The 23717-nt window shown below is 38.3% G+C and overlaps 2 protein-coding genes and 1 long non-coding RNA gene across 3 annotated transcripts; 1 reads left to right on the forward strand and 2 right to left on the reverse strand.

Annotated features, from left to right (window-relative positions):
• Window positions 1-2998: 2998 nt before the first annotated feature.
• On the reverse strand, window positions 2999-10848 carry lman2la (lectin, mannose-binding 2-like a). The gene is made up of 9 exons (XM_044334458.1): window positions 10143-10848; window positions 9708-9826; window positions 8133-8250; window positions 7957-8039; window positions 7784-7816; window positions 6901-7062; window positions 6464-6578; window positions 4744-4872; window positions 2999-4589 (listed from the first exon to the last, which is right to left on the reverse strand). The coding sequence occupies exons 1-9, from the start codon at window positions 10342-10344 to the stop codon at window positions 4447-4449; spliced, it is 1104 nt and encodes a 367-aa protein (XP_044190393.1). The 5' UTR covers window positions 10345-10848; the 3' UTR covers window positions 2999-4446.
• Window positions 10849-12808: 1960 nt separating this feature from the next.
• Window positions 12809-13997, reverse strand: LOC122968477. Its single transcript, XR_006398829.1, has 2 exons — window positions 13905-13997; window positions 12809-13509 (listed from the first exon to the last, which is right to left on the reverse strand). It is a non-coding gene; the product is annotated as an uncharacterized LOC122968477 (long non-coding RNA).
• Window positions 13464-23477, forward strand: mtfp1 (mitochondrial fission process 1). The gene is made up of 6 exons (XM_044333751.1): window positions 13464-13569; window positions 17613-17740; window positions 18005-18237; window positions 19655-22834; window positions 22972-23172; window positions 23287-23477. The coding sequence occupies exons 1-4, from the start codon at window positions 13500-13502 to the stop codon at window positions 19719-19721; spliced, it is 498 nt and encodes a 165-aa protein (XP_044189686.1). The 5' UTR covers window positions 13464-13499; the 3' UTR covers window positions 19722-22834; window positions 22972-23172; window positions 23287-23477.
• The last annotated feature ends 240 nt before the right edge of the window (window positions 23478-23717 follow it).

A 23717-nucleotide genomic window follows, 5' to 3' on the forward strand; every position in this document is an offset into this window, starting at 1 on the left:
GTCATCAATTGTGGACAAACATCCATTCATCTGTGCATTGAGTGATTTGTCTGCTCTGTGCTGTTTATTCGAAGCCACAGTTGCTGAGATCCACTAGCTGTTTGGATTCGGATGTACTTTTAATGTTGCGGTGGCCGCTCATATTTAATAATAGCTGATTGTATATGACCGTGTATGTTTGTTTTATAGGCTTAAACTTTGCCTTTTTTTGTTTTTTGTCAACCTCAACGGAGGTGCGTGATGCGACATCCCTCCCACTCCCACTTCCACTCCCACTCCTGCCCAATAAGAACGATTGTTACTGCATGTGTTGTGGCGACTGTTTTTTTTTTTTCGTGAACTGTGACCCCACGCTCCATCAAGCTCCGTCTTGGTAACAGACACGCCGCAGCTGTTTGATTTTTCTCAGCAGGGGGTGGGGGGGGCACAGGACACATCCACCCATGCAGTTGACAGAATATATTCTAACCAAAGTCGCTGCCATCTCCACGCTACAAGGATCCATCACTGTCTTCAACGTGTGTGTGTATGTGCGCGTATGTGTGTGTGTGTGCGGTAGCCATGTCGATGGCCGGTTTGGTTTCCCACTCTCAGGGTTATCTTTTAACAAGCAGTGCTAGAATTTTAAATGACCCACCAGTCTCATAAAGCCAAAGCGGTTGTTCCACGATTATTGTTCTCCCACCCCCCCCCAACCCTCCACCCTCCCACCCCCTGTTGTCGCCTGATGTTGTTTCTGCATCACGCATCTCTGTAGCGTATTGTACTTTACTCAACTAGGCTATGCAAAAACATAAACCTACTGTTATATGCTGCGACCCCCTTTCTCACTCTCTCTGTCATGCGTCTGTGGGCACCAGTACTAGCAATATAACTCTCAGTACTTGTGGCACTGCACTGTACTGTAATCTCTTCTTCTGGTTGGTCTATGTATATGTATTTGTTTAAGAAACTTGTATAAAAAAAAAAAAAAGTTAAAAAAAAAGTACTTGTAACGCTACTACAACGATGTGGTGAGTATGTATGCTTCGGTGTCGGCTGAGGGGCTTGAGTTAAAAAGCCATTCTGGTTTATATATTCTTTTTTTTTTTTTTTTTCCTCCCCTCCTTTGGCTTTTTCCAGTAGAAATACAGTTTGCCTGCCTCCTCAACCACTAACTCTTTATACTCATGACTTATGTATAAACCGCATTATTAAGTTGTCGAAGGAGAAAGTTGAATATATTGTGTTTGTTGGATGATTTCTTTTTTTTGGTATCTTTGGTCTGTTCACCACTTTTTCCATCCCTCAATTTTGTTGCACTAATTCAATGTGTCCGGTTTCTCTGTTTTTGTTCTTTTTTTTTTTTTTTTAAACAAGAGCTTTCTTCTTTTTCCACCTTGAAGACTTTTCACTGACTGAATATTTAACTGTTGCCTTTAATCTTCAGTTATTATAAACACAATACGTTTCGAAATTTGTATATTATACATATGAAAGACCTCAACACGGGACACAGTCAGCTTACGTTAGACCAGGGGACGTCGGGGTAATACAGGAATGCTTTGTGGGACCCCTCAACACTCTGAAACAATATCTCGGTTATCAGTGTGATTGTTTCTGTCAAGAAACTGGAAACTATGCTTTTTTTTTGTTCTCAACCATTGATAATACCAAACAGATGGAGGCGCCATGGTTGAGCTATGTGGGTTTTGTTTTTTTTTTTGTTTTTTTTTCATTTTTGCCAAAATGAGAGACACCCCAGCTTGAGAAGGAAGCAGGCATCTACAAACACAAACTAGACTCTTTGTACATTGTTTTTCTATCTTTAAACAAGCCAAAATGAGTAAAGTGGAAAAAAAAGAGAAAAAAAAAAAGCACTGAATGATAGATAGAAATGCTTTGGGTTTAGTAAGAAGTCTGCTGTGTACTGTTTGGGTCATCATTTGTATTTTATTTTTTTAATAAAACAAACATTGGCACTCAACTGACTGCCTTGTGTCATTTCTTGACTTATTTGTTTGATTTCATCCGTTTAAAGGACGGATTCACAATTTTTCAAGTTAGTTTTAAAACAATATTTAGGAGCCCAAATGAACATTGAAGTAGGTTTTTAGGCTTTCCATAATCAATCCTCCTTTTCATATTGATCATCAGAAGATCCCTTCATAAAGCACTTACAATGTAAGTGATAGGAGCCAAAATCTACAAGCCTCATTCTGTGCAAAAGTATATTTAAAAGTTTATCTGAGGCTAATATGAAGCTTCAGCCTCCAAATGAGTCAAATCCAGTAAATATCTTTCAGTGTTAGTCTTTTTAGTGCTACAGTTCATCCTTTTGTTACTATACTTCCACTGCAGCTCAACAGGGAAACAAAGAGGGAATTTGATGCTAAAAAGACTGTAAATGTGTCAGATATCCACTTGATAATGACTAACTCAGACTGCTGAAGCCTCATATAAGCTTCAGACAAACTTAAATGCATTTTTGTACAAAATGACTGTGTGGACACACTGGATTTTTGGCTCCCATCACTTACATTGAAAGCACATCTTTTAATAGCCAGTATAAACAGGAAGAACAATCACAGCGAGGAAAATCTCTTTCAGCGTTCATATGGACACCTGACTGTTGTTTTAAGACCCAACTTTTTTTGTGAACCTATCCTTTGACCACAAGTTTCCTCTTGATCCTTGCATGTCGTTTAGGTAACAGCTTGTTCTTTGAAGTGTTCAAAAAGAAACAGATCTCGGCCCCGGGAGTGAGAGTGGAGCCCCACCCAAGCATGTGACAGAGCCACAGGCAGTTAGCCTTAATTATTGACGGGATGTTACATAATGAAAAAAATTTGATTAACACAACTTGTTGTTGCCTGCACACAGTGCAAGTTTAAATGAGGTCTATAGTGCACTATATGCATCTCTGGAAGTTATCTGTCCTCTAGATAGAAAGAATGTAAGATAAATGTCGATCAACCACAGTAACTCTACGATCCCTCAGAGGTCAAAACAAGGTCAGTGTTCTTGTTCGGTCTTTAATGAGGCAATGCAAATAGTTCAGAACAAAGAATTAAAAAATGTAGATGAGAGTCAGTGAATGGATACATGAGGCACACAGTTTTCATACGAATCAAGAAACAAAAGGAAACATAATAAATCAAATATAAATAAGGTAGGACGGTTGTCAAAGTGGCTACAGAAAATGAGGAAGTCCTCACACACATCAAAAACAATGCACCGCAAAAGATCAATGATGATGACAAAGGCGTGGAACCATATCCAGAGCATGTAGAAGAAGACGAAGCTGAGTCAACAACAGCTGGTCAGCCACCGATTTAACGCTTAGATTGAAAAGAGGCAGCCTGAGGCCAAATCAGCAGGTTTGTTCAAACCACTGCAAAACCGCAAGTTCAACACAAAAACAAGACGTGATGTTTTTACATATAACACAAAAGAAACACATTTTTCAGTCATTTTTGTATTAAATATGCAGATAAAAAGTATCAGCGACGGGGAATACAGCTGTAATAAATAAGTAGTCATTTAAATCCTCTTTAAACGTCCCCACGCTGCCTTTCAGTGCAAAGCTCCTATTCTGACATTAAATATATCTATTTTTAAATACATTTAAAAGAATTTGCTCTGTACCGATCAAGAAATTTGATACATTTTCTCAAATTTTTCTCAAATATATACATAAAAATTCTATTTAAAGGAAATTAAATATTCCTCTGAAACATACAAATCTTTGCCATCAGCACATGCATCAATGAGACAGAGGATGTAAACAAAGAACGGTGGTAGCCTCCATGATTTAAAAAATAAAAACAAACCCTCAACAAACCATGCATAGTACAGCAACTACAGGATAAGAATATGCAGAATACTATATATACACTATGTATATTATATACATACACAGACTCTAAATGATTGGGTACGGTGGGGTTTTCAGTGACGTTTGGTTAACGAAGCATGAGTAGGAACACATCATCAGGTACTTATATATATTTCTCAAAGTCATAAAATCAATATCAGTGCACTGAAAATTAGTGGAAAGTCAAATGCAGCGAAAGGTAATAAAAAAAAAAGAAAATGTAGCTGCTCAGAAGAAGTCATGTAATATACTGCATGTCTGCCGTGTAACAAGCACAGAGGTGGAGATGGTAAGGCCCAGTTGGTGTGTATCAGGCAGGATCTGAGGACAGAGGATGTGTAAAATTAAAGTCCTCCTACAGCTTCATAACGAACCAATGGCAAAAGTTGGAGAATGGCTTCTTTTGGCAGGTGATACTCAACATCTGCTGTCAAAAGTGTTTTGTCGGCAGGATAAAAACACCCTGCTGCGCTCTACTGGCCGACAGCGGGATCTCACTTTCGTCTCAGTGCAGTTGGGTCCGTGGACCGCAGGCAGTTATCACAATCACTGTCTCCTTGTTTTGTTTTTCCTCTCTCCCTCCCTCTTCCTCAGTAGAAGCGCTTGCGTCGGCTCTCGTTCCAGTGGCTGTAGACCACCAGGCCGATGACGATGAGGAAGATGCAACCCAGCATGGAGAAGAGCACGGTGAAGAAAATAGCGATGCCACTCATCCCTTCTTCAACCTGACCCACTTGAAGAGAGGACAGGGAGTGAGAGATGAAAGGTGATCAATCATCTGACAGGAGTGAATTCATGGAATTCCACAATACGTGTGTGTGTGTGTGTGTGTGTGTGTGTGTGTGTGTGTGTGTGTGTGTGTGTGTGTGTGTGTGTGTGTGTCTTACATCTGAGTAGGTCAAAGTTATCTACGCTGGGTATGGTTATTTCCTCTTCCTCCTCCTCCTCTTGCTCTTCCTTTTTACTCCGCAACACCGTCAGTTGGTAGAGTTTCAGGGAAATTATATCATGGTTATCTATAAATTCAGATTTGGAAAATATGATTAAGGAAAGAAATTAAGAAAAAAAAAAACACATGATGCATCAATTAGAAGGTTTCACATTTCCAGTAGAAATGTTCATAATGAAAAATAAAGGGATTGCGTTAGTTTAGGCAGACAGCTCCCTATTTTTGCCAAATCTAACTGTGTAACCAGCTATAAATTGTAAATTCCTTCACTCAAGTGTCTCTGACTGAACTGGTATTCTCAGTGAAATGTAAAATATGTTATTTTCATAAATAAATAGTATTAATATACTAAAATACCAACTTGCTGCACAAAGGTTTTTTGCAATCATCCAGTAAGGGCTTTAATATTTTATTCACTATAAAGAGCAGACACAGCATGTGTTCTGTCAAGCAAGGCTGAGTGAAAATAAAACTTATGACAATCTTGAGTTTTATTTAATTTTGAGATGGAATATAAACATTTTAGTGTGACACTCAGACCACGTTGTTGTCATTGATACTTTTTTGGATCTCGATCGTAAAACAGAGCTGCTTTGATTCAAATAAAGCTCACATGGTTTTTAGTTAAGTAAGGCAAAGCTTAATGATTTGCTGGAACATGCTTAGTTACCTAAAATTTAACTCCACATAATACAGTTAAAATTATATTTGAGATTTAAAAAGGTTGGGATAGTAGTTTAATGAAGTCCCCAACCGTTCAACTGTGAGGACACTGAATTTGTTCTTACACACATGCTGCTTTGTTTCAGCTGTTCATATGGTAAAAGTTAAAATAAATAGCAATTCAGTCTGACTATAAGGCTGTTTTGTTTTAAATGGTGTTCTTTGTTAGTGAATCATGCAGTCACGGGTCATGCTTTTATTCATGATTAAGCCTTGAAAGCCCCCAGAAAGGTCTGAGGCGTACAGTGTACATATATATATATATACACATACACACAGTACTGTGCAAAAGTTTTAGACATGTTTAGATGCTTATCCATTATGCAAAACCATCAGGGAGGCGTATGATTGGTCCCAAATGTATTCTGCAGCATGTCAACAACCCCAAACATACAACCAGAGTCATAAAGAACTATTTTCGTGGTGTGGCCCCAACCAAATATTGATTTCATTTAGTTTTGTCTGTTTACTGAACTTTGTATGAAATCAATTGTCAAATAAAAACTATTCATGGCATTATTTTTGAAAGCATCCTCACTTTACTTTTAGTGCCTAAAACTTTTGTGCGGTACTGTATACGAGTATATAAGTATTTCTGTACACAACAGTTTTAGGCATCATTAAGAGTCTGACACGCAAAATTCTGGTAACGTGCTTCATCATGACTGTGTGGTTGTGGTTTGATCAGATTTGATTGACAGTGAGTAAACAACCTAAATCCTTCTAGGTGCATGGAAGTACGTTACATCACCTGTACCCAGCTAAGCCCCGCCCACTTCAAACCAGTGAGAAAACCAGAACTCTCTCATGTGGAATAACCAAAACTGTTCATGTAGGATCCCATCACTCATAGTACAGTATAGTGTATCATAAAATGTGTTCCTGTCAAATTGTCTTTGATATTAATCACATCTGCACAAGTGGAAGCTGTTTACCTGAGAGGTCTCCAGTGATCGCAGTAGCTCCGAAATAAAAGCCTTGGGGCAGCCGAACCCCGGGTATGTCGAGGCAGTCCCTCCACTCGTGCTGCCCGTCGATGTCTATCATCACCTAGTTGTTGAAAAATTGCCATCTTAGATTTTGCATTCGCTGCTTTAGAGAAACTGCACACCAGTGTTGTAAAATAATCTACAGTTCCGCCTAAAAATCAAGATATTTATATTATTCTGTCCTGTTTGTGTCTGTTCTTGTTAGATTATTGGTATTTGATTTTTCAGTGTAACCACAAACAGGGCGTTGCTGTAAAAGAGCACATATGTTTAAATAAATATTACCCGTTCAAAGTCACCCCGCCCAGTGTAGACTAATAACAGGTTGGACAGTTGAGAACATGAGGAAGTGTCTGCATGTGCTAAGATGGGGATTCTCTCACCGTGAGTCTTCGGCGGATGTATCGGATGAAGAGGAAGGTGTCGTGTTTGAGGTTGCGAACCATGGCGTTGCAGCCCCCGAGCTCTGTGGGCCGTCCGTCCCGCTCGTGGTCATAACTGATGCTGCCGTTCCCCACCATGGCCAGGACGAAGGGGAAGATCCTCTTGTGGTCACAGGAGGAAAAAAAATGTAAAGAGATTAGGAAAACGTTTTTGATTTAAATTGGTCCCTTATCCTGCGCTATTAGAGGACTGAGAGGTGATGGTAATTTTTATTCATCAGTGGGATGTTCACACTTTATAGTCACAGTTTAACAGCCTCTCTGAAGGGATGTTTATATTCACAGTTACAGTGCAATGTCAAAGGAGATTTCTATACAAAATCTATGTGGTTTTTGTCTTTATTTTGTCTTTTGGCAGGACTGGAAGCAGGTTATTGGAGAATCCCTGCTGTTTATCTGACAGTTTTGTGACAAATAACCTTGATACTTTTAATATTAGAACAAGCAGGCTTTGCAAGACGGCGCAGAGAAGTTATGCTTTTCATTACTTTGAATCTTAAAAACTCATATTTACAAACTTGCATTAAATATGTCACTTAAATGTCAAATTTTGTTGCTTGGCTTCTCTCTAATATTGCTTCCATATATCAATTCCTATCATCTTTTAATAGTTTAGTTTTATAACCATTGTAAAATGCATGCTACTCTGATTAAGACTTAGCAGCAAAAAAACAACAACAAACAAAATGTATCACACATTTAGTCTGGTGCAGTGATTTTTTAAAAAGTTAATAGTATTTTTACAGTCGGAGAAACACGATTAAGGCCTAATGGAGGCTGTATAACATGGGTTTAGGTCACACGTGTACGATCCAAAGGTTACCTGTGTGCGAGGAGTGTATCTCTTCTTCTGCGCCTGTCTCCAAATGGTTGCACAAAAGAACATAAAGACAGCCCCATTACACAAATCTGCAGATGCACTCGTCCATTATAACCATTAACTCTCTTTTACTTTCACAAAACATGTGAGATCTACGCAATAGTACTGCAGCATACCTCTATGTGTTTCTCCTCATTGGGATATGTGTCCACAAAAACACCCAAGCCAGTGAAGTTGTCTACATTTCCAAACACGGGACCTGTACATGAATGAGATGACGGAGTATAAAAAACTGTGTTCTAAAATAGATAAGAAGTAAGTTTAGGTCAATACTATGTCTTATAACATTTACCTCTCTGCATGCGTTCTTTAGTATACCAAATAGCCAACCCGTCACCATTCAGGTTCTTCTTTCCTTGTCCGTGAATCTTAAAGTGCACCTGCATCTCCCAGTCCTTAAGATGGCAAGGCTGGAAAGACAAATACATCAAGCTGAAACAAATCGATTAATCAATCTACAAAAAAATATAAATTTGATAATTAATTAATTTCAGTAATTTTTCAAGGCAAAATGCCAGATTTACCACATTAGCAGCTTCTCAGATGTGAGGATTTGCTGCCTTTCTCTGTTTTTTACAATTGAAACTTGAATATTGTTGAGTTAGGTTTAGACTGTTGGTTGCAACAAGCAATTTGAAGATGTCACCTCGGGCTCTAGGAAATCGATAGTTTTGATTTGGGATGGCACTCTTGGGTCGAGCCATTAAAACCCCGAGGACCTGACCACACTGGAACTGGTGTTACGTAACAGTCTGGTTTCCCATCAAATATTTTCCCACAGTGCTGCTCTCTGTGGTTGGGGTTAGACCTTGGGTTGGGTTAGGGTTTCTAGTCCACTCAAATGGAAGGTTAACGATAAACAACTACTGTCACAGAACCCTTCAGCAAGGTACTTAACTATAGACTGAAGTATAAAGTGTTCAGTTGAGCTGGGTTGGCATATAGGTTGACATATTAGACATACCACATGATGATGAGGGTGTTTATTTTGGTAAGAGCAAGATAAGATCCAACATGGTTATCACAAAAAACATGACAGACAGATAGCTGAACTGCTGAGTGATAGCCAAGGACTGTAAAGACAGCAAAAATCAGCTGCTAAAACATTCTCCCACTGACCTTAAATACACCAAACCCATACTTTTAATTTAACAATCTCTATTATAAAGACAACATCGACCAGTTAAGCCCTACCCCTCTTGCTCTAACCTTCCCTCCATCTGCATCTTGTGTCCCCTGACTGTTACTATAAAAAACTTTTTCAACCTGTGATAAAAATTCTAAACTCAAGGTTCACTTTCAGCTATATCCCGTCGTCTTTTTTAGTAGGTGGAAGGTGGAAGCCTGTGGGATACAGCTAAAAGCTTTGGGAATAGCTCACTTAGTGAACATTAAAGATCCCCTCTAGACATGTTTGAAGACATAAGAGAATACTCTGTTTGACTAATTATGTCTAATATGTTTTTTCCACAAAAAAGTTCAACTGCCACCTTGAAAAGTCTAACTGATGGACACAAGATGTCTCCTATTTCACTGAAATGCCCATTCTCAGTGTATGTGCACTGTACACACTTATGTAAGTTGCATACTAGACAACGACTGGCTCCACAATTGTTGTATCGGGTACAAATGGGGTACTAGTGTCAAACTCTGCGCATACATCATTCTGCTCAGTGACCCTTAAACATCCAATTGAAGGAACAAGAAGAAAAAAACATTTTTTGACTGGCGGGGGACTCTAAGTTTAGAATTTATATCGCAGTGTGTATGTGTTCCCAAGGTCAAGCATGAACCTCCAAGCTCAACTTTCTAGTGTTTGAAATACATCACTGGGACAGTACCAGTAAGATGTACGGTGCATACTCACAAGGCGGCTCCACACTGCCCCCTGCCTGCTCTGCATGTCAGGTGTGAGGCGCACCTGGTCGGCGGTTACCATGGCATCACCCATCAGCTCCCAGTGGGAGGAGCCTGAAGATCCCACACCTGAGCACACAAATATCATCATGACAAAGAGCTGACAAAGCACAATACATTCAAAACAGCTCTGCTTTGTTACTACACAAAACATCCACTTGAGTATGAAAAAGCGCACATTGGTCTTTAATTAAACACAATGTAGCGTTAAGGTTTTAAATAGGGTGTGAATATATAGGCTGCCTTGTTTGGCTGAATGTTATAGCGACAGAAGACAGATTATGAAGACATTTCAGGAGAAATAAGCTCAAGCATGGATGTAATTTGATCGCTAATAGAATCATCTGTCCCCCTGTGAATAGTGAGCGTATAACGGGCAACATACCTTGGTAAGGCTTGGAAAGGGAATATTCCCGCTTCAGAAACTCTTCCATTTCGTGATCGTCGTCGGCGAAACATCGGCTTACAATAACAATCAGAAAAGCTAAAGTCCAGTATGATTTACAAGGCATTATATTCCGTGTAGAAAATAAACTAGATAGTGATTTGGTGCCGCTGTAACGATTGCTCCGGCTGTCGGCTGCCATCGTAGGTCAAAACTCACCCCTCTGAACAGCTAGCAGCCTTCCCATTGGTCCGCTGTGTTCCATAGCTCGTCGTCATTGGTCTATTTGGTTGTCAATCAGAATGCACTATTTTTATTGGTTGTAATGTATCTCCTTTTCAGCTGATGGTTTTAGTAAGAATAAATCAATTAATGTATGAAATTGAAAGTGTGAAACGATAGCAAATATAATATAGAAATTGCCTTTACTATGAAATGTCAATAATCCTAATCTTAATACTAATCCAGGTATTCTTTAGGAAACCCGCGCGTGGCAGGTCTTATTTGTGGGTGCAGCCTTTCTGCATAAGTTTCTAGAACATTCATGGTCCATAAAGCAGGATACCTGTTATATTATCTGCATGAAAGGCTTAAAGTTTGTCTGAAACACCATCAGTTTTAATTGAATGAATAAAAAATGTATGCTCTAGCCTCTAATACATCCATGCTTTTGATAATTATTTAGCCTATTACTGGTTGTCATTCTAAATTGAAGCTGGAGCTACAGTAGCATCATATCATTCATTCAACCCTAAGTTTGCTGTGTTGGAGTCAACATATATTTGGAGTATAATTTTTATTCTTAATGATTCCACCTTGGTTTGACATGTTTCAATATTTTTAAACCTTATCAACAATTCTGTTATGAATTATCTGCTATGAATGTGCTCCTGATGATATATTTTTATGGCACAAAAGCTGTGGGAAGCAAAGGGATATGGAAGACTAATTATGTTAAGAATGCAAGATACTCCAATTAAAACACACTGATAAGGTTTTATACAGTTAGTTACATTAGTCTGGCTTTAGGGACAATGCTGCTTTATTCTCTTCTTCTGTTAATCTGTCTCAGCTGGTAAACCAGTCCTTTATTACCCTAAAATAAAATACCATGCCTCTCTCTTTCCTCCTCCCAACCTCTTTCATTTAGGTCCTTCTTCTGAACTGTCTTTCTCATATAGTGAATCTATAAAATGTCCCATATGCAGAGCCAGATTAACCTGCTAGGGGGCCCCTGGGGCATGATTGAATTATGGCCCACTACCCCCCACTTCCTGACACTCCCATTGTATTGTGCTTGTGTTGCGTTGCCTTTAAGTACCCATCAGGTACAGTAGACATGGCTGCTTTATTATATTTTGAAAACCAACCTGAGCTAGGACAGCTAGAAAACTAACCCATGTTTTTTTTGTTTGTTTGTTTGTTTGTTTGTTTTTTTGTCTGGTAGGCCACATTCAGACTGACATTTAATCCAGTGTGAAAAAAATGCAGCCTCTTCATTTGAAATTAGATTTTGGCACAGGGCAACTTGACACAACATTGCCTCAAATTAGGTAAAAATGCAGTTTATATTATGCTATAGTAGTGCATTTTCCCAAACAGTGAACCAAGGGCCTTTAAGGTCAATCATATGGGTGTTTTTATACAGGTGATTCTGCCTCTTTCAAAAGCCAACACACACTGATGGTGTTTTTTCTGTTCTACATGAGCAGACATTAAAATATGTTATATGTCAGTGCTTACCAGCACAAAATGTGAACTCAGTTAATAAAATAGGATACAGATCTACAAACAAGTGCTTATTGAATTTACTGACATTAATCTCCACAAATCCCTGTGAAAAGTGGTATATGTGTGTTATCTCATAACAGTTAAAGTCCCTTTCTATTCAAAAATGTGTTTTTCTTCTTGTGCCTGTTTCACAGTGTTGATAATGTATGTGCAGAGTTTATCGCTAGAACTTTATTTTCACATTCATTTGCTGAAGGGAGAAAGTTTCTATGTGCTCACCTTAAATCTGAGTTTAAGGTGTCTGCTCATGAGAAGGATTTGTGACATCACAGCTAGTTTGAAGCATGATGTGGAAACTTTAAGTGCACATACACTGGAAATGGACTTTTCAGTGATATAGGAGACATCTTGCATCCAGCAGTAAACTCTGGAATAATACATATTTTCATAGATTCTGGAATTTTTAAATGTGGGAGAAGGATTACATGTCATTTTAAAGATCCCCTCCGAACATATTTCAAGATGTATATAATACAATATCTTCTTCCAAAAAGTTTAACTGCTGGACTCAAGATGTCTCCTACTTCACTGCAAAGTCAAAGCTAGGCTTATGTGCACCGGAGGCTTCAAGTTTCCACATCACACTTCTGTGAGTTGAACATTGGACCAGAATTGGCTTCCAAACTATTTGTTAGTCACAAATCATGCTTGCAGGCCCACCCCTTAAAATCTGATATTCATTGAGCACAGAGAAACTTTCCACTTTTCAGCAGATGAATGTGAAAACAGCCTTCTAGTGTCAAACTCTGCACATACATCATTCTGCACAGTGAGGCTCAAACATTCAACTGTAGGAATAAGAAGAAAAACACATTTTTGAGTGTAGGGGGATTAATGAGGTAATTTGTGGGGGAAAAAAACATATCAGATGCAAATTATTATTCAAAGCATTTTTTAATATATGTTAAACATATCTGGAGGGGATCTTTAAATGAGAAAGAAAGCAACAACATACTGTGTGATCAGGAGATAAGGGGGAGACATTTACATTCAATTCAAAATAGAGTAGGAAGGAAAAAGGAAAGAAAAGGTCATGTTATAAGTGAACATCCAACCGGTCTTTGTGAACAGTATCAGATATCAGAAACTGTAGAACATCATTAACATTATCATCAACTGCAATAAATATATGTCAAAAAGAAAGGACATGATGGAGGAAATGGAAAGATTAGGGATAAGAGGAGCATAATTAAAGTACTTGCCTGGAGTGAGGTGATATTGGACAGGGCATGAAGATGCTTGATCAGCTGATACTGTAGGGGTTAATTGACTCCAGAAGATGGCAGTAATCCAAACAATATAGATGCCAACTGCTGTTAAACATACAAAGAAGAAGAAAAAGAAGAAGTACATATTGTGCAAGAGAGACGGGCAGCAGTTTTTACTGCCGCCCAGTGTCCAGTTAGGGACATATTTATATTCAGTCTGTGGTAGGACGTTTTGCAGCCGGTTGGATGCTGTGGCTAAGATCACGCCCCCTTCACGGTCCCTCTGTCTGTCGGAATTCACACCCGGATTCATGTAGTAAAGCATCGATGGATGGAGTAGGAAAAGGAACAGGAAGGCATGGATCCCACTGAAGAAAAAACGAGCAAAACAGTCGACATTTACCGCGATACATGGGTCCGCTTCCTAGGTATGTCGTGTTAAATGTGACCTTTCTGGCTGCTCAGTCCGATGTTCCCTGAACACACTATAAGTTAACGTTAAAGCTGTCGTGACACCGGAGCTGTGTGCTAGCGAGCTAGAGGGTAGCATCGCCGGCTAACTACTCTGTTAAACAGCTATTTATAGCAAACTTGGCTGTTGAAGGACATTTTGTTACCGCAGGACATAGCGGACGAAGTCCACTACTGGACAACAATATCGTTGTTGCACGCTTTTGTTTGCTTTAAGTAAGTAACTATTACTTATATAAAGCTAGGTAGAGTTATCTGTGTGTGACGTTAGCATGAGGAGACAGTGACTCACACGACATCGAAGAAACGCCTGCAAGCATGTCCAGACTCGAAATTGAGACACCGTCACTGTTTAACAGACACAACAACTTAGTATAAGTGCCCCCTTTACCTGCTGTCATTCTGCAATTGATAACAGCAGGGTCTCTCCCAAAGGAGCACCAGTGATCTGCTGGCTTGAAACAGCATGCAGTCACCTGCCTGAAGGGCATTTGTGCTGCAGCAGTTGTCAAAGTGTTGGCTGTTCACCCACAGACTTACATGACCTGCTCCATGGCTTACTTAGAATTAAATGTCATGCAAATCTGTTTATCTCCTTCAAAAAATCATAAATGATTTGCTTTTCTATCTTTATTGTCAGTCTCTGTATCTCTACATTGAGCAGCATGTTAACAGAAACAGAAAACAAAAAATTATTCCTATACATTCTGTTTTTAATTTTTGTGTGATTTTTGACTGATTATGAGCCACATTTCTGAACCAGTAATCCCATTGTACCTCAGATTGGTAAACAGTTGAACAATGAAATGAATAGAATAGTAAAAAATAGTATTAAGTGGGTAATTTAAATGAAAAGATCCTACTTTTTAATTAAAAGTTGTCAGTTCTGTTGTATTTGTCTTTCTACTTGTGAATTTTAGATACTATCATTTCATATTAATTACTTGTATGTATATTATATTTTATCATTTTAAATGGTTACATACACTTGATGCGTCTGTACAAATTCTGAATTTTAATCCCCCCAGAACTCTTTAGCATGTTGGGAACAGATTATCTTTTACTATTATGGCAGCTGTAATGGTGATTATGTAACACAGACTGGATTTAACCTGAAATGTGTCCGCTTTAGCCAACTGAGTGAGCAGGAACTTCAAGAAATTCCCTTATGGAAAAATGTTGATGTAACTTCAGCTGTCTGTCCTGAGGAGTTGACTGTTCCTCAGATAATATGGTGTGTGTGTGTGTGTGTGTGTGTGTGCATCGCCACCCCATATACACTGCACAGCAGGCTAATTGTCGGTGGATAACCTTAGAGGTGAGATAAAGAGGATTGCTGGACGTCCTTGTGTTGACGGTTTCTCACAAGGTGTTGTAGTTGTCTGGGTCACTTCCAAAACTCCACTATTGGTAAACAATCCAGCAGAACTGACACGCTGTAGATCAGAAACGTGATACGGTTGTTGAGTGGACAGTTCATCTTTATGTTTCTCATTTTCTGGCTGTCAGGCGCTGTTATTGCAACTCTCTGAACGTCTTTTTTTTTTTTATCACTCACCCTCTCCAAGCCTTCACATCTATCCCACAACCTGCGCTCTCTGTCATTCCTTATCTCTTCTGTTTATGTTTCTCCTACCATCAACGTCATGTCACCGCACACATTCTCTGTCAAACACACCTTCATGCCTTGCTGGGCACAGGGCAAATAGTGAATCACGAAGGGTAATCTGAAGCCTGTGCTTACTGGTAAGAATTGGGCCCCAGCCTATTACACCAGGGCTTGGCACATTTTATTATTAACTGAGTGCCTTGCTGGAAGATAATCTTATCTAGACTCTGTTATCATACTAGTATCATCTTGTACTCACAATGGCTTCAGGAGTTTCAAATCCAGTAGTTAACTTTACTGTTATTTTAACTGCTACAGTATTAAACCAGACAGCCTAGAGCTAAAACTGACACTTTAAACTCCCTTTGCTGTCTTTTCAGTCAATATGTATTTTTCACAGCATATATTTTGACTATTCCTTGTAGAAAATGAATTCATTATTATTCAGGGATGCCAATTTTTTTTTTTACAGTTTTTGTCTATTACATCAGTATTTAAGATGTAGGTTTAAAAACCATCTTATTTAAGTGGATATTATACCATTTCACTCCCACAGTTTTCAGGACTTTGCACAGCGTAAGCTTTAACTCCACTTACACACATTTGGAATTATAAGCACTTATTGCAGCTGTGATTTTTTTTTTTTTTTTTTGCTTTGATCTGCAGAATTTGCCTCTCTTCTTTTCCTGAAACCTAAAAGTGGCCTGAAAATGTCCTTGTGGTAGCAGACAGTGCTGAGTTTGGAGTCATAATCATTGGTTGGGTATTTCTCAGCCCTAAACATGACTCATAACAATTACTTTGTGAGTTCAAAGGGTTTGATATAGTCTTTGGCTGCTGCTTAGAGATAACAGAAAAACAAAACAAAACCAAAACTGTCATGTGATTTGCTCACTGATGCATTCACCGTAGCCATGGAAGCACCTTTTTTTTATTAAAGGCTCCATTTTAAGTGAAATGCTTAAAACAGTTCAGAAACAAAAGTTTAGCAATTACCATAATGTGTTGAATTATGAGATAGTGAAATACTACAAGGAGCTTTTTGTGCAGTATCTTAATTAATGGGAAACATCAGCATGAACAAACAAACCAAAACTAGTTGACATTCAGCGTCTCATGTGTGGGTCTAATAAATATGTGAAGTGTTTTTTCTTCCACATAAAACATTTGCAAAGATGATTTATTTCCAGAAGTTTGAGACTTGCTAGCAGCTTTTTTTTCACTGCCTTTCATGAGGCATTGCTGCTTTTTCCTCAGTGAATTACAACCACCTGCAGATCAATGAAATAGTGTGAAACCACTGGCAGGAATGTGTATCACTGTGTGTGTGTGTGTGCTTGTGTGTGAAAGGTAACTTTAATGTAGTAGTGGACATGAATACAAGTTTTATTGGAGAGTAGGGCTGGGTTGGGACTGTCTATCTAGAATCTGCACAGGCTTACTATAATATCAATAATGTAACTTTTTTACAAGCTCAAAACATATTCTGAATATTTATATGTACTCAAACTGTGATAATAGCATTAGTTCATCATCATGCAGGAAATGGTGATAATTCTAGCTTCTGCTTGAAATAAACATGTAGTCTTTTGGTAATCTACTAAAAATGATTATGAGAATAATAAACAGATCAATGTCCTAAATGTATCATAATTTGATTGCCTTAAACAGAAACTTTGTGGGCATTGTGTATTACTATTACCTCCAATGATTACATTATTTATTTAGACAATTATTGTTGAGGAGATAATAAATTGTCACCAAGCTGTGTGTTTAACAGGCTGTGACATTGTCGCTTGTAACATAAGCTTATCCCTCTGTACAGGTAGGACAGTAAAGTGCACTGTTTGCACAGGAGCCTCAGTTTTGCCTGCAGTAACAGTGATAGAGTCGTACTTTACAGCAGCAGCAGAATATGACTCCACCACGCTCTGATGGTTCTAACGTCATTGAACTAAAGATAAAGCTTCCCGTGTGACTGTAGGTAATTTTACCACTGATTTACATGTACTGTGGAGATGGCACAGGTGACTTCTTAATAAGAGATCAAGGATATCTATGTCATTCCACCCTTGTGGAGTGGATATTGCATAATTTTCCAAATGTTGCTCTTCTTTTTCACTCAGACAATGTCAGAGAGGAAGTTAATGTTTATTCGCTCCTTGTATGTTTCAGGATAATATTAATGTACTGGAGTCTGGGGGATAAAAAGTAAAAAACTGACCTTTTGAATATTTAATGAACTGCTCCAAATGGTTCTAAAACTCAATTATTATTTTAATAAATATATAGGACAAATGATTTTTTCCTGGACCTGAGGGCAGCTAACTACATTTATGACGCATTTAGATGGTTTTTGCAGGATCTACATTTATGTATTTACTCCTACAGGCTATGCAAATGAGGTTGGGGAGGCTTTCCGTGCCCTGGTGCCAGTGAGCTTCGTATGGGGCAGCTATGCTGTGGCCACTGCTTACGTCACTGCTGATGCTGTGGACAAAGGGAAGAAAGCAGCTGTGGTAAGATTCAACCATTACCAAATGAAAATGGATTAAAAGAACCAAACTAGAACTGTAGGTCCACTTACAGTTGAGTTTAAATCCCAAACTACTAGTGGTATTGTGTTTTTACCATCTGTATTTGGTATTTGACTGCTATCTTTCAAATGAATTCATCCTGTTAGTTTTTTAGATGTTACTGATCTATGGTATAACCCTGAGCCTTCATGTAAGCCAGTAAAATGTACATCGACTCATTTTCTGATTGTCCATCTGTTCCCTAAGGCACATGGGGACAACCCAGGTAAGACAACCCGGGTAGCAGTGGCAGTGGTGGACACGTTCGTGTGGCAGGCCCTCGCGTCTGTGATCATCCCGGGCTTCACCATCAACCGTGTGTGTGCTGGGTCACTCTACCTGCTGGGCAGAACCACCAGGTGGCCCCTACCCGTCCGCAAGTGGACCACCACAGCTATCGGCCTCTCCACCATCCCCTTCATCATTACTCCTATAGACAGGTTGGCACAAATGAATGTGTGTATGTGTAATGTGAAAGGATTATATAACTTGCCCATTATGTAAGCTTTCATTTTAAGGGTTAGGCTGCCCGCAAGTGATTAGCAGTTTGAGCTCCACTTGCCACTCAAGTGCAAAGCAGCTGCTGACAAGTTTAACACTGATATGTCATTAAGTAATTAATCTGCTGGATATACTATATAATGTTTAATTCATACTGAAGAAAAGTTAATAAACGCATATGCTGATAAAAAATTACTGTGTTAACAGTGATTTGGCTAAATGCATGCCGCTTAATGCATTATGTGCCAGAAACATTCTTCCTCTTAGAGGTGTGCAATTTATACTGGTAAATATACATTGGTTCCAGTTAGTGGTGTAACGGAACGTAGTTGATCTGTGATCCATACAGACCGCCCCCCACAGTTTGGCACACATGTGAACTGCGGATTAACTGTAAAATTTAATGTCTTATTGGAGACAAAGTAAACAAACTGCTGTAGTTACAAGTCATGGACAGACAGCATGTTGCTAACAGAGATTTTGAAGAGCAACGACCAAACCAGCATCTAATGGGTCCGAAGTGACGTTTTCAGGTATGTTTACATGCTGTTAAATGTGCTGCAGCTAATTAGATGTGTAGCTGCTATCTGACGTTAGCAGTGCACTTTTCCCCAGTGAATGTTTGTTTGGTGGGTTGTTCAATGAGCTGCAGGATGAGACATGTTCATGTTTGTAAGTTATCAAGTTTTGATGACGTGACTCAGGCTGTTTTGTCATTCACCACCATGTTGAAAGGAGGAAGATATCATACCTCATATTGCAATTTAATTTAACAATTGAGTATTGAATGTTTTATTTATTTTAAGATTTTATTTAAACATTGGACATCTTGAATATTGTTTTCATTTAAGACCACTGGTTCCTTGTTTTAAGTGTTTTACAGAATAAATGGAAAGCATAGTTATATTTGTTTCCTCCTTCTTTTTTTTTTTTTACTTTTGTTGATCTCAAAAATGTTTCGATGCGTGACTCAAAACCGTAATTTGATCTGAACCGTGATTTTGTGATTTGTTGCACCCCTAGTTCCAGTATACAGTATATAAAATTTCAACAGTGCAGCTACTTTAATATTTTTATTTAACTTTTTATTTTATAGCTGGTATTACAAATAGAACATTCTCAGATTTTTAAAAAACATTTCTTAGAATGTTCTCAAGTTTTGATGAAACATATATGTACTAAACTCACACTCACATTTCGTTATCAGGTAGTAAAAAAAAGAAAAAAAAAAATCAGCTACTATTGCTGACAAACGGGGAGCTGCACAAACTGAAACTCTCTCATAGACTCACTTCTGCTTCTGTGAAACGGATCCAGAAATAATGTCACAATGTTTCCACTCTCTGTCCCCTGTAGGTCAGTGGATTTCCTGCTGGACTCGAGCCTGCGGAAGGTCTACAATGAGGAAGAGAAGCACAAATAATGAGGGATCATGCAGAAGGCAGACTGTCCCCTCCCTGGTAGAAACCAGTCCAGTCTGTGTAGACCTGTAGTGATTATTCACCACTGTGAAGCACTAAAGAAATGTATATGGATTTCAAGAAGCAAGATTTCACAGCTCATCAAAGATAGAAATTATTAAAGGGATTTTATTGCAAAATTACAGAGTTTATATAAGCAGGTTAAGTTCTTAAAAGTGAAATCCTGTTTCTTGAATTATCCCTCTAGGGATACTCAACTTAAAGCTCTCAGGGCAATCTGGGTAGAGGTACCAAAAAAATGTTCAAAAAGAAATGTAGCTGTATGACAAAATGTATAAATATTGAGAATGAAAAAGCGACATACTGCTTCTTAAGGTATTCTTCGGCAGGGATACAGTGTACTGTTATATTCCTGAGATTGTCTGTACAGAGAAACCCTCCAAGGTTGCCCTCTGTTAGAGTTATGAGCTGTTTCTCTGGTCTCACCTCATGTCTGGATGTTTAAGAGATTGCATACAAATCCACACTTGCTGTGTTTTTTAGCCATATTCAGTGGTACTGTAATGACAGGCCAAAAAGCCAGTTTGCCATGATGTCCCTTTTATTCTTTACTTACACAAAATGTTTCAGTTTTTTGTTTCTAGCTGAATAGAAAGGTGTCTGCTATCCAGAATAGATGTTTTAAGCGCATTCTCTAATGCACCTTTTCCCCCCATTGTTTCATTCTACCTTATTGTTAGTGATGGGAGCTGTTAAGGTTTGCACTGGGAGTCTTTTTACACCATTGTTACAATCAGTGCAATTCTATATATATGGTCAATTGCTCTATTAAACTTAAGAATACCTGTAGTAACATCAAGTCATACTTGTGCAGTCAGCCTCACAAGTATTTGAATGATTTATCACCAATATCTAAACTGTTGGTCATAGTCAGATGTTCTTAATGCACAATACTGTAACTTCTTGTAGTCTGACCATGATACACAATAGTTTCTGACATGTATAACAAATTTTAGACTTTATTTATAGACAGCGTGATATGGAGTACACAGTTAGAGTAAATTATAGCTGAAAAATAGATAAAACCATCAGACCTTGAAATATGATACTTCTCCCAATAAACTTTAACCTGTGACTGTATAAATTAAACAGGTGATGTAGAAAAGTAGAGTTCTCCATCTTGTACAAGTATATTTAATTTAGTGTTGCACTTCTCAAATAATTGTGGACGTCAGTGTAGTACCTATGCAGAAAACGGTTTAAGGGATTAAGTAAGAAATGTACAGATACTGTAAATCTATTATTACCAAGGCTTTTCTTCAAGGAGCAAAGTAATATACTGTAGCTCATGCTGAACTATGCAAGGGAAAGAATTCTTTGTGTACAAGTCTTTGTGTACTTTGCGAATTAAAGGGATTGTTCTTCCACTTAAGAAATAAGATATGCAAAGTATGTTAAATGTTGTAAAATGAAGGGACACGTGATACAAAATGTGGCTTGAAATTTGGATTAGCTGTCACTAAGACAAAGAACATACTACAAAGGGAACGGTTACCATCAGTATACCATTTTAGCAATAACTAATATGTTTGCATTACACCATTTTCTCCTTGCTATGGAGGGTGTGGTGCACTTTTTCATGGAGGGAGAAGTCTTGAAAGGAAAGATTGTGAAAACTTGGGGTGTACCAATGATGATGTTTTTACTTGCTGGTACTAAAGCAACCTATTTAACATTATTTCATAACCAAATCAGGCCAGTTTTATTGAACAGTACTTATTTTTTATTGGCTGACAATTTAGTATGTGGTTAAGGCTTCAGTGAATACCAGCAATATTGTTATGTTTACTTTTACCTTAAGTAAGTATAAAAGTATAGACTTTTTTCTTGCCTGACATTTGACTTGCCGTAGCAGGAAAAGCACAGATGTAAATAACAAAGGCTTCGAAATCAAAAATCTACACATAGTTTGCTTAAGTGTCCCAGTAAGCCCTACCAGTCAGCAAGTGTACTACCAGTGCTCTGCAACTGGGATGCCTCAACTGAATGCACCTATTATTAATGTTATTACTCTGCTATGACACGTCAAATCATCTGATTTAAAAGTCTTATTGGTGCATCCCATATTACATTACATACATACTTATTCATATTCAATTTTAACATCTCAAACTTTACACTCAGAACTTCATTGTATTTTTTGCTATTGTTGCTGGCTGCAAATGAAAAGGAATTGTTTACTGTAACACTTTTTTTTTTTTTCTGAACATTTTTGCTAATTTTCATATGCGGCGGTGTGTTCGGAAGTGGGTTATATGAGTCACACTTTCAGCCTTAACTGAAAAATTGCCAAACCTCAAACTCTGTTCCGTTTTCAGTAGTTCACCAAGTGGAGATTATTTTTTCAAATGTGAAAGCAACTGTTGAAAGCTCCATCACTTACAATGAACACAGTTTCCTTCCTATTCCTGTAACAACTTCTCAAACACTGGAGAAAAAAAACTTGTAAATCTGTTGTGAAATAAATTATATAATGACAGAACAACATGTCTGATTTCTCTTTTCAAACATCACAAAACAGCATTAAGACTTTTAGTTAGTTACATAAGTAAGTCTTTATAAGCTATTTGCTCTGTTTTTAACATTCCTGCATTTATCTTTTACAGCACAAATATTAAGTAAAGCAGAACCACTTTTTAGCGTTGGGAAATAATGATTGACCGCTCAGTTTTGGGAAAAAATGAGCAATTATGTAACTAAACACAATCTGCAGCATGACCTCCTTATGAGAACATCTTGAGATTTTAAACAACAGCGTGACAACTTGCTCTTCGTGCAGGCTGTTTCCACTTCCTGAGAAACCTACCATCACTTTCAGATAAAAGAGGTGAAATTCAGGGGACGGTTTAACCAATCGGATGGAAGCACTCTGAAGCACAAGAGTGCTGTTGCAGTAATTTATCTTGATTGAGTCAGGAGGCCACAGCTGATGCCAATTCAACAGATGAAGTGCACACATAAAAGGCAAAGGAAATCCAAGCACTGGTAGGCACAGTCATGCTTCTTCTTAATCTTGTGTTTTTGGCTCTTTTGGCCCCATCAAATGTCCAGTCAGGTAAGATACAAATATTAACATGTATCTTTTGGTGGCTGATGGTTTGATCTACTGGTTTATAATCTGCATGTGAAGAATAACTCAGAAATAATCAACCTATTCCTCTGTACCACGCTCCTGACAATTTATATTCATAGGCATTCCTCGATACGTCCGGGGCCATTGGATTCTCAATGATGACACTCCACAGTATGAAGAGGTTGATAGACAGGTTGATAGAGAATCTCCAGCAGTAGAGGAGGTGGTGTGGCCCGAGAGCCCAGCAGTGCTTCAACAGATGATGTTGGAGGACCAGACCTTAGTAACTACATTAGAGCCATTTGTTATGAAGGAGCAAGGTGGGCTGGTAACAGCAGAGCATCAATCTGTAGCAGTCATTATGGTCTTTAAACTGTCCATTTGAGACTACATCCTCTACAGTAAGTGATCCCTTTTTTGTTATTTCCTGTTAGATTCAGATGAAAAAGGAGGAGAATCAGCCGTGTGGAAGATGGTTCTTGTCGCAGCCGTCCTGCTGGTGTCTATAGTTGGGTCTCTGAGCGTGGCCTACTACCTGTATGTCTGGAGAGGAGGCAGGATTCACTATCAGCCTCAGAAAGAGAGTTATCCTTAAATCTGAATAAAGTGACCTTTTCTTCAATAAGAAGTCTCAGTTGTCAGTTTTTAGTCCATGAACACTTTTTTTATTTGAAGAAATACATCAGAAAAGATGTGAGAAGTGAATATAAATGGGACATGGCCTAAAATGGTAACCCTTTTGCCTTAACAACTCTGTATATACCACATGTATGTAATTTTCTTTTTCTACAATTCATACAAATTAAACTGCCTTTATCACTTGTGGTTGTAATTACTACATGTTTTGGACAGTGTGTTACTGGGG

The sequence above is a fragment of the Thunnus albacares genome, chromosome 18, assembly GCF_914725855.1.
Source record: "Thunnus albacares chromosome 18, fThuAlb1.1, whole genome shotgun sequence".
NCBI classification, from domain to species: domain Eukaryota; kingdom Metazoa; phylum Chordata; class Actinopteri; order Scombriformes; family Scombridae; genus Thunnus; species Thunnus albacares.

Excerpts from the sequence above, each read along its gene's own strand:
- lman2la (XM_044334458.1), bottom strand. The coding sequence starts at position 10,344 with ATGGCAGCCGACAGCCGGAGCAATCGTTACAGCGGCACCAAATCACTA. Across the intron at positions 8,251-9,707 it reads GGGCAGTGTGGAGCCGCCTT|CCTTGCCATCTTAAGGACTG; the intron begins GTGAGTATGCAC and ends TTGTCTTTCCAG. Across the intron at positions 7,817-7,956 it reads ATGAGGAGAAACACATAGAG|GCGCAGAAGAAGAGATACAC; the intron begins GTATGCTGCAGT and ends ATTTGGAGACAG.
- mtfp1 (XM_044333751.1), top strand. The coding sequence starts at position 13,500 with ATGGATCCCACTGAAGAAAAAACGAGCAAAACAGTCGACATTTACCGC. Across the intron at positions 13,570-17,612 it reads TACATGGGTCCGCTTCCTAG|GCTATGCAAATGAGGTTGGG; the intron begins GTATGTCGTGTT and ends TTACTCCTACAG. Across the intron at positions 18,238-19,654 it reads ATCATTACTCCTATAGACAG|GTCAGTGGATTTCCTGCTGG; the intron begins GTTGGCACAAAT and ends TGTCCCCTGTAG.